At 32.9% G+C, this 10,755-nt stretch overlaps 1 protein-coding gene across 1 annotated transcript; it reads left to right on the top strand.

Annotated features, from left to right (window-relative positions):
* Positions 1-96: 96 nt before the first annotated feature.
* LOC141448722 (male-specific lethal 1-like 1) lies at positions 97-9,130 on the top strand. The gene is made up of 7 exons (XM_074117282.1): positions 97-495; positions 1,175-1,406; positions 2,373-2,548; positions 3,559-3,683; positions 4,363-4,587; positions 4,690-4,784; positions 5,989-9,130. Exons 1-6 carry the CDS (start codon positions 232-234, stop codon positions 4,760-4,762), a joined length of 1,095 nt encoding a protein of 364 aa, XP_073973383.1. The 5' UTR covers positions 97-231; the 3' UTR covers positions 4,763-4,784; positions 5,989-9,130.
* The last annotated feature ends 1,625 nt before the right edge of the window (positions 9,131-10,755 follow it).

Below are 10,755 nucleotides of genomic sequence, written 5' to 3'. Positions count from 1 at the left end.
TTTATATGCATTGCATTATGATTTAAATGTAGATTATATACATATATATATATATATATATATATTGTTCTAATTTGGAGTAGCGACATCTAGAATGTTGAGTGAAAGCTAAGCATTTATACCAATATGGCGAACATTGTTTGTGAGAGTAGTGTTCGTAATGTGTTCCTTTGATTCAGTAGTTAATTCAATATTACTGACTCTCATTGAGAGTCAATATACATTTTTGATATGTCAGTGTTAGAATTAAAAAAAGGTGAAAACGTGAGCGAGGCACTGGGCGATAGGGAAATGGTATCCTATAAGGATATGTCGCCAGGCAAAGACGACTTCCCTCAGTTTTTCGCGTCCAGAGATATGGCCGACAGGAGAGCAATGAAGGAGGAAGAATTAAAAGAGTTCGTCTTAATACATTTAGACTATATTGATCAACAGAGTGAACAATTGACCAAAAGAGATAAAGTGATAATGGACCTAAAGCAGGAAAATGAAATGGTAGGTTCCGTGCATAAGGTTTTGTTTTTGTAAAACTATTTATATAAATAAAGGTGTTCTAAAGTGTTAAATATAATAAGAAATTATTAAATAATTGATTTCAAAATGTAAACAGTAGAATTATCAGCACGGGTAGGTTTCTTGTCTGGTTGCTTCCGTTCGAAATTTTGAAAACCTGGCACTGCCGCCTTTTTCATGGCCACTCTTGTATTATCTTTAAGAAAGTAATTCTGATATTTCTCTTATTTTAAGATCAAAGAATAATGCCTAACTAAGGAAAAGCCGAGAAAAAGCATCAATACACTGTCTATTCAATAATATTAAAAGGAAATTATTATTTTATTTGTTTATACGAGTTTCAAAAATTTCTATTTTCAAAAATCTAGTAAATTTTTTTTATTTTTAGTTAATGTTCAGAATAGTAAAATTGGTTCCATTGTAATTATTTTTAAAGTTTATATGCCAAAAATTTAAAGTATTCGTTGCATTACGATCACGAACTACATTTTCTTTAAAAAAATAACCAAACTTACCTCTTGATTTACCCAAAGTAGGTTTTCGTGCTTCTTTTGATTGAAAGATTATTCTTAATTAAAGTTTGTACAAAAAAACCTACAAACCTAGTTTATACATTTCAAAATTATTTATTCGTTAAAATAAAATATTTAAAACTTCACAGCTGAAGCAACAGATAAACAGAATGGAGAGACGTTTGGCGGTACAAAAGAGTAAATGTACTCTGGGAAGTCAAGAAAATGGGGTAACAGTGGTTGGTTCACCGAGAGAAGCTTTGCGGAAAACTAATCGCAGAGCCAGCCGCGAAGAAACTAGTGTTCCTTTAAGTCAGAATACTCCCAAAAGACAGGGTACGGGCAGTGTTTCACCTAAAAGAAGATCAGCCAAGAAAATCGGTAAATTGAGACTTTTTATTTTCTCACATAGATTAAGTTTTGTTAAAGATATTTTAGATACACTTCTTTTGCAAGTAGTTGTAGTATGATTAAGGTGACTTCGAGCTACGTATCCCATCTCTTTTTGACAAGAACTTTCTGCCAGGGAACCAAAATATGATAGTAGGGACGAAAATGTTTGTTATTTTGAAATCTAGTTTCAGATTTGGTAACTTCTACTTAACAGCTTGCCTCTCAGGTGTTTTCAGTGTTAATTACCAACCTAATTTAAATCATCATATTTAATTTACAATTTTAAATTAGGCGCCACGGTAGCCGAGCGGTTAGAGGCGAGTCCCGCAAAGCTAATTTATATTGTGGTACTGGGTTTGATGCCCCATATCTAGGCCTTGGATTTTGTATAATAGTTAATGTGAGAAGTTTACAGTAAAGTACGTTTGCTATATGTCTCCGTCCGCGACACCTAGTCGTTAGTCGGACATAAAGCTCGCTTAAAAAAATAGTTAATACTTGACTTACAATTTAATTTAAGTGAAACGGATGGGTGAGAGGTAACATTGGAGTACTTTGAGACGCTTCTGTTCTTGCAGAACCTTGGCCTAAATTAGATTCAGTAAGTCACTCTTTGCGACCGGCCTTTCCTCCACTGTCAGACTCCCTTTTGGAAAGCAAAGCATTCCCATTAGAACTCCGTTTGCAGAGTATTTCGGTTCATGCAGTTCTCTAATAAGTATTCTGCTTTCCGCGTTACTTATTGATCTAGCTACCCTGCTTGGTCTGCTGCTTACTGAATAAGTATGGTACGTTTGATACAATAACTCCTTTTGTTTTTCAATGCTTGGATTCTTCAGCTTTTTCACCCCTTAAACTTTGTCAATGGTTTATTTCCATACATGAACTAGTCTAGGGTTATAAATTTCACCCAACTCCTCTAGATAAATAAGACAAATATTTTAATGACTGCAGATTGCAAGAAAGAACCAGTTGTGCATGTACCAACGTCAAGATTTCCACCGTCAACTTCACAGTTCAGGTTCCCCGACAGACTGATGACCACCGTTGAACTATATCCAACTATTATCGGAGAATCAGATCAAGTGAAAACAGATCCTTCAGAGAGACTATCCAAGCCAAATCTTGAGGTATTTTTTTTATTTTGTCTTGATTTATTTAATTATTGATTTATTTATTTATTTTGTTCTTAAGATGTTAGACTGAGCTCGTTCAGTGATGGCCTGGATGTAGCAGATGTAAACTTTACATTTAAATTACACAGCGCCAATTTTGTGATTGATTTGACGAGTTTTATTTTTCAATTGTCCTCCTAAATTACTAATTTCGTCCATTTTTATAAGCCATAGCGCTCTTTTTTTTTCAATGTTAGGTCGTTATCGGATTTTCATTCATCATTAGAGGATGATTCACCAGTTTAGTGTACAGTAAAATATTTCTGTTTGATGCTACGCTTGGTGATTCAGAAGCATAGGTAAAGTTCAATTCTTTTCACTAAACTAAGAATCAATGGACAACAATCTGAAACCTGCCAGAAAAGAATAATAAGCATGCTATACAGATAAAACCTACGATATTGAGGACCCTAACCACATCAACAATTAACAATTGCTCAAATTTTAACATGTTGCATTAATGTACCACATGCAAAATAATAAAAATAAAAGATTCGAAGATTATGTTTTCTGCTTGAATAGTAGTAAATAGAAGCCCTGTTGGTAGCTTCTAAACTTTTTGCAGTCAACATCAAGAAGAGGCTTTATTTGGTCAAAGACTATATTTTAGATTAATTTAAGGAAGTGCGGCTAAAGTTAGTCAATTATGTCTGGTATGATTGGAGGCTTAGATGTGTCTAGTCGGTGCATTCCACCTCAATAGATTCAGTCTACGACAGTCCATTGTACGATGGTATGATGCAGAGTGCAGTCAAACAGTAGATGGATGGTTCAGTGTCTGATTACTTTTCTTGTCACCTTGTTGAAGAAACAGTTGACAATTGTGGGAAAGTCAATGCGTTTTGTCAAGTCTGGAATATGTTGATAGAAAAAATTGTCTGGTACACTGCTTCTTAATGGACTATGTATAAACACTGTTTCCTAAGACTCTTGCCTTTTGTAGTAATCTGCGATATTATCTCTAGGTACCTAAATGGAGAATAGCTACTTGGTCTTGTAGCTACACCATGGAGGGTACGGAAGATCTGAGTGACAATGTGTTCGACCGAAGGCACTTTAGGAGGGCCATTGATGAAAAACGAAGGAAAAGGTAAGACTTTTTTTTACTTTTTTTTTTATTAGGTCACTTATTTACTTTTTCTTCCTTGACTCTAGTTAGAGAAGGTTATTTTGCACACCTTCGATTTTGAGATTTCATTGCAAAATTTCTTTTTGAGGCCTCCCGAGAACGAAAAAGTTGTTTTCATGAAATAGTCCGTCTGTGTGTAAGACTGATATTACTCGTTTTAATGATATTGTCAATGTTAAGTGACTTCCCACTATATATTTTTTTTAAATATGGGAAGGAATATTTAAAAAAGCTAATTATTATAAATACAGATAACCTGAAATAAGGTTAGCAACGGTTACCATGGTAACAGTGACGAGTGCAATTACAAAACGGAACTTTCAAATTGAAATATCTCATTTACTGAGTAAATTTTACTCAATGTGAGCAACAAAAACACACACAATTACATGCTAATTTAATTTATACAACAACAATAGATCAATTCAAACTCCTTTGCTGTTATTGAAATTATTAAGCCGAAATGAACTAAACAGATAAACATAAAATATAACTTCTTTATTTAGTTTTGTACGTGATATCGATTAGCGTAGTTGGTTTATAACGCAGAAAAAGTGTCCACTTGGTCAAGAATGCTATTTTCCCTAGAACCGTATGTAAATAATGAATTTATTTACACAGTAACCGTTTACATTAACAGATGGGATGTCCAGCGAATTAGAGAGCTGCGGCACAATGAACGTCTGAGAGAGAGGGAAGAAAGGAAGAAAAGAGTCGACCAAGATCCTAAGGAAACTGTAAGGTCGTTCTGGCCGAAGCCGGATCAAGTGGCCGACGCAGACTCCGACGACAGACTTACTCTGTGCAATACAGAACGTATACCAGTTTCTGTATTTGGTCTCACCGTACCAAGGTTTCCCGTTAGGTAAATAATTTGTATTATAATTAAAAGTTGAAAGTCGGCGATACTACGAGCCTATAAAATATTTATTTTTTTTAAAAAAATTACAAATTGGTAATATTTCAGCACTTTTTCACTACCTTGGAAGGAGGGTAAAGAACTGATTCCTTTGAAGCAGAGAAAGCGAGGAAAAAGATAGGAGGTTGTCCTTGTAAAGTAATGTAAGTATTCCAGTTTAATCCAAATGAACGAACCACTATGTAGAATAGCAGAAGATGTAGTATAATTAAGCCAAGTTACCAATTGATGCGAATAAGTGTGTCGTTGGATATCATCGTAAACCGTTAGTGGACACAAAAAAAACGATGTATCGTTCCTTGCAATTATTGTCCGTCACATCGATACACAAAATTTGAATAGGGGCGTATTTTGTGACTTCTTACACTTGTCATAAGTTTCACATAGCACTATTTAGGTTTTTTATTCTCATTTTTGCATTAATATATTCTTTCATTTGAATAGAACATTTGAATTTTGTTAATTATCCTTATGATGTCTATAATTTTCTTTGAGAGGAAGGTTATTATTAAAAATATTTAATAAAATAATAGGACTAATTAGACTACAGTCTTATGGGAGCGACATCCAATCCAATACCATTCCGAGGAATCCGCCCTGCTCCTTAGTACCCCACACTGGGCTCAAAAATAATCAATTTTCAGTTTCCACGGGTTACTATTTATATTTTTTCTTGCGCTCATTTTTTATTTTCACAATAAAGTAGAAAAAAAGAAAAGTACTTACAATATCCCATTTTTTGCAACGTAAGGATATTAATATTCACTCTCCTTACGGCTTTCTAAAAATTATTTAAATATTAATGTAGTAAGCAATAATTAGAATGGCTTAAGTACTGAAAACAGTTAATTTATAGGGTAGCTGCCTTGTTTGTTCCATCCCTTGTTAGATTGTATCGTCTCAACTGTACATCCTGTTGCTAAATAATTTTCATTTAATACTTTCTTTGATCGGTAAAGAATTATTTCTGGCTTGTTCTAACCCAATTTTTAATTTATGTATGGTTTATTTAAAATAAAATATACATATCAGTGAAAAATAATATTTTGCTTATTTATAGTAATAAAATAGCCTAGTTTTAAATTGTAAAAATATTAAACGTTTTAAATTTTTATGTTTTGCGTTATATGATGTAAAAAAGAAAACGGATCGAGCTTAACAAACCGTCGTAGCAGATTTCCTAGAAGTCCTGACAATTCTGAACTTTAACCCAACAAACTCTTATAATATATAAAATACATTTTTGTAATAAACAAATTTAACCTTCCCTGGTCTAAATTTGTAACCTTTCTCGTATATAACCTGCCTAATAATTGCATCTTTGTTTTTGTTTTTTTTTGTTCACAGATATTCCAGTCTGGCCACCTTCTTCTATAATGAAGCCGACGAGGTGTTTTGTAAATAATTTAATAGATATAAAATTAAAAATCTTTATAAAAATAAGAAAAGAAAAAAAAAAGGCGTTTTCGCGGTTGGATATGTATATATACATATATACATTTAAATGTGTGTATATATAAATTTTGTTTTTGTTTTCTTAAGAAAAATGTTGATGGACAATGAAGTTAATGGGTTGAAAACGTTTTCAAAAAATTAAAGCGTACAAGACCTTTTAAGTTATAAAATGAAGATTGAATTTATAAATATTTTTTTCCCCCTTTACTTTGATGGACTTGTTAATAGAGTTAAATAGTTATAAAGAAGAAAGTTTTAAAATTAATATAAAATTATTAATTTTTATTAAAAAATACATTTGAAAACAAAAATTGATTTTGACTGAATTTGTTTTAGTTGCCCTGCATGTGGAATTGTTAATATATATAAAAAAACAATATTTTTTATTAATATTTCTTGAAAATCATATATTCCTCTTTAACTTCCGAATTAAACTCATATAGAAGCAAATGAAGAAGAGCAGAATTATGAAGATGATGCAGTTGAAGTTAGAAAATTTGGCAAGAAATTTCAAATGAAGCTGGACATTTAGAAGATTTTTTGTTTTTAAATAATCTTTAGCGAAGAAAGGGATAACATTTGAGTAAATTATTTTTATTATTTTTTCTCTTTGCTCGTACTCTTCTAGAACGTTAGAGCAAGTATTGCGATGGGGTCAAATTTTCTACTACGTATTTTCATTGAACCTGTGGGAGGAAATCTTACGCTTTTTTGAGGATCTTGGCCTCGTCCATTACAGCATCCCACTTGTTCCCATCTAATAAAAAAAAAAAGCATGCATTCTCCATTTTCTTAGCCTAGATACCTCAGGTCTCCCTCCAAGTCGTCCGGCCACCAAGCGAGTGCGAGTCCTTATCTTCTGTGTTCAGACTTTCAATCTAGGAGCCTTTTTGGAGTCCTTAATTCGGTCCATCCTCTTTAAATGCTTTATGTTTTAATGGTGCTTACCCAGATCTGGTTCACCACATACATCTCACTTTACTTAATACTTTTTTTTTCTAATTGTTACTGACTTTACAGGATTATATTGTTCTTGAAATTTTCCTTTCCCAAATATTCAGGAGGCGCTCATTTTTTTAAAAATAGTGATCACACCAGAGTAGTTATTTGGAAATAAATATATTTTGTATCCATCTATCTAATTGGCGGGCCCTTGGTGGGTGTCCTAGTCTCCCCAATGAGTCCATTCCATAGTTCCCGGTCATTTGCAGCCGCTTTCCAATTTCTCACCTTTAGCAGGTTTCTTGCGTCACTGATGACACCATCCTCCCATCTCAACTTTGGTCTGCCTACTCCTCTCTTTCCGCCTATCTCCATCTCGAGCGATCTTCTGGGAATCGATCCGCCATCCATTCTCGCAACATGCCCCGCCCAGCTCAGTCTTCCCAAATATATTTTGTACAAAAAAAAAATCTTTTTCTTAGAGGCGAATCACCTAAGAAAAAATGCATGTATGTCCAACTGTTTCCAGTTGAATCCAGAAAGATTCCAGGTGTTTTGGACGTAAATTGAGTTGTTTCTCTGCGTGATCCCAAAGGCTCAACTACTCATTTGTGTGATTTGAAGTTCTCTTCAAAGAGTTTGAATCTGTTATTCTGTATTCTCTTGTTGAATGTATTCAGCACAGAGTCCTGGACAATCTCCAGTTATCTGCCCCACACTTCGTATGTTCGTAAATGCAATGTGGAAGCGTATGTAGAAGCTAGTAAGCAATGTGTGATGATGAACTTTTGTTTAAAGTTTACGCTAAACAGCATCAATTTCTTCGGTTGACCTTGAGTTTATTTTGGGGGTGTCAGCATACAAGGTAATAATTTCACACTTTGTAGCTAATTGGTGTCTTTATCCTGATGAATTATCTAAAATATTTCAGTTTTTTGCACATAATTCGTTCGTTTGAAGCCGTATTCCTTTTCTAACAGTGTCATTTTATTTTTGCCAGAACTTCCTTTGAAAAGGCATTTTGTCATATTGATGTCTATTTAGGAGATAAAGAATTATTTTCTGTTCAACTAACTTGTAATCGAATAATTAAAATAACTGAGCTAATCTAATAAGATATGAAGAAATTATAAGTATTCCTGTTGGGCGAGTTGTGATCGATTCCTTGAATACTTAGCCATTAGGAAACTATCTCACCTCATCGTACTCTCCCTGAAATTCCTGTTTTTCACGCCGCCATTTCGGCCAGCCTCACGGTGAGTCTTGTTCTCTTTCACTACACATCCAATAGATACATCTCCTAGAGCTGCAGTGACTATTGAAGATTCAGTTGGGAGCTAGGGGGAGTAAATAACTACTCAACTAAAACTTCTTAAAAATAGAGTGCAGTTATAGGAAAATGGTATATTATGACCACTTTTTTTTTATCTGACTGAAAGAAGCGATCACAGCTTTTAACAAATCAGAGCTTGGGACAGATACACCCTTGTAAAACAGAGAATTACATAGAATCGATCATGGGGCAGTGGGTCAAGAAGACACAAATTTCATTCGTAAAAGCTCTCAAAGCTCTGGTTATAAATCTGGAGTTATTTCCAGCGATGATTCCTATTTTGCTAGTTCACATTGTGGTAGTCAACCTGGGTCGTATCGTAATTAAAAATTAGTTTAATGGCTTTTACCTTAATTTCTTATTTTTAATCATATACGTGTACATCTGAACATGTACAAGAGTTCGTTGAAAAAAATAATTTTTTAACTTAAATTTATAATAATTGAAGTTTAAAAATTTGAAGAATGGAAGAATGTTCAACTGATTCCAACATCAATCAATACTGAAGTGCGGAGAGTCAGTTTTCATCACAGTGCTTATTACTACTTAAGGGGGGGGGGGTCGTTCGTGGAACTATTGGGTTCTTCTACTACCCAGATTGCAAGAACGCCTCTAACAATCAAGAAAGAGGTTTTGTGAATTATTAGGTTATTTTTTGTTATGTTATTGATTGATTTTTATCTTTTATTGCTTCTTTTATTTTTTATGTCTTCTGTTATGAAACTTGGCAAAATTAAAATAAATTGAAAGTATTCTTAATTTTTTGTTTTCAATTTTCTAAACCTTTTTTCTGTAATATGAACTTCCATTACACTATAATGAGGAAATTCATCGATGTGTCTAAATTCATGAGTATAAAAACTATCTACTTTTAAATTTTTGCATGAATGACTTCTTTAAAGCTGCCTGCAGAATTTATACTTTTTCTTAAGCCTAATACAGGAAACTTATGGTAAGTGAGGCATTCAATGTTTTCTAAAGCCAACTATCAAACAAAGCAACTTATTCTAGGATATTGAAATTTTATTTCATTTTCAAAAAAGAAACTGGCTAGCTAACTTAGAATGTATAAATTATATAATTCAGCGTTCTTGTTTTAATTATTTCCACCAATTGATAAAAAGTAAAAGAAGCGATTGTATTCTGTAAAAGAATGGCAGCGATATTTCAAATCATTCCATGATATCAAGTGTGCCCAACTTGTCTTGATGTCAGAAAAAACCTGATCTATTTTGCATTATGTAGACTTTCTAGAACTTCCACGAGAATGGATCAGAATGATTATAAATACTTATTGCATTCTTGGAGAGCTATTTTCTACCCTGGGATACTTACAGCATTTCGAACAGCCATTCCCCTGTACTGGACAGGAAAGCGCAATCTCCTGCCCGTATATTGTTTGCGAGTTTCATCAATGTGTATTCCCAGGTCTGAAAAGGCAATCCTTACCTTGTTTTCTTATATAGATTTTTTTTTTATATCCAAAAGAATTTTCTGCCTGCTAAGATTTGAAAATAAATGAGGTAGTTGGTTCTATTTCTAAGTCACAATAAACACTATTATTCATACATAATTCACTACATTTTGTATAGCATAGTGTTATATTTTGTACTTATGTAGATTACCAGCAAAATATAAGAAACTCTGTGATATCTGGGTTCATTTATCCAGATTGTTGCCTTTAAATATTGAAAAATCACAATAATTTCGAGTATTAAATGAAATGGCGAAAACGGACCACAGAAACAGTCTTGTAAGATCTAGGGTTATTAGTCCATCTTACTTCTGTCCGTTGCTATCATATTTTCATACTCAATTTATACTGTTATTTTTTTGGGTAAAATATTGAAATCGTTATATGGACGAATAAATGGTTTACGTCAGCGTTTCCCAACCTTTTCTGGCTCGCGTACCACTTGGTAGAACATTATGCTAAATTGTATCACTTCGTAAAAATGATTGTGTTTCGTGAAATTTGTAATTCCGAGTGTGTTATTTATTATTATCATCTTTATTTGTATAGAGATACAATGCATCTGTTAGAAAGGAGTTCCAAGTTCATGTTCAACTTTATAAACTTTGTGAACTGTAAGATCTTAGTTTTAAAACTTTTTTTTAAATAATTAAAAATTGCGTACATATCTTTCTCTTCAAAATTATTAATTAATTTACAAAGTTCTTCTTTAGGATTATTATATTTGTGCCCAAATCTTCTAAATTAATTTCTTTTAAGTATTTAAGTATCTGTAAGTACCAATTAAATTTAATGTTGCTTAGATAGAGCTTACTCATTACAATCAGTCTCTTTAAGCAGATTTTTTAGATAGTTATCATTTAAGTTCTGTTGCATGATAATTCTATTAAATTTTCTTTATCTTTTGTTG

This window comes from Rhodnius prolixus, unplaced genomic scaffold (assembly GCF_049639745.1).
Source record: "Rhodnius prolixus isolate KJV_2025 unplaced genomic scaffold, Rpr scaffold_2, whole genome shotgun sequence".
NCBI classification, from domain to species: Eukaryota; Metazoa; Arthropoda; class Insecta; order Hemiptera; family Reduviidae; genus Rhodnius; species Rhodnius prolixus.
This window is presented reverse-complemented; position numbering and strand designations above follow the sequence as displayed.

Coding starts and splice junctions, on each gene's coding strand:
- LOC141448722 (XM_074117282.1), top strand. CDS start 232: ATGTCAGTGTTAGAATTAAAAAAAGGTGAAAACGTGAGCGAGGCACTG. Junction 496..1,174: donor TAAAGCAGGAAAATGAAATG/GTAGGTTCCGTG, acceptor AAAACTTCACAG/CTGAAGCAACAGATAAACAG. Junction 4,588..4,689: donor GTACCAAGGTTTCCCGTTAG/GTAAATAATTTG, acceptor GTAATATTTCAG/CACTTTTTCACTACCTTGGA.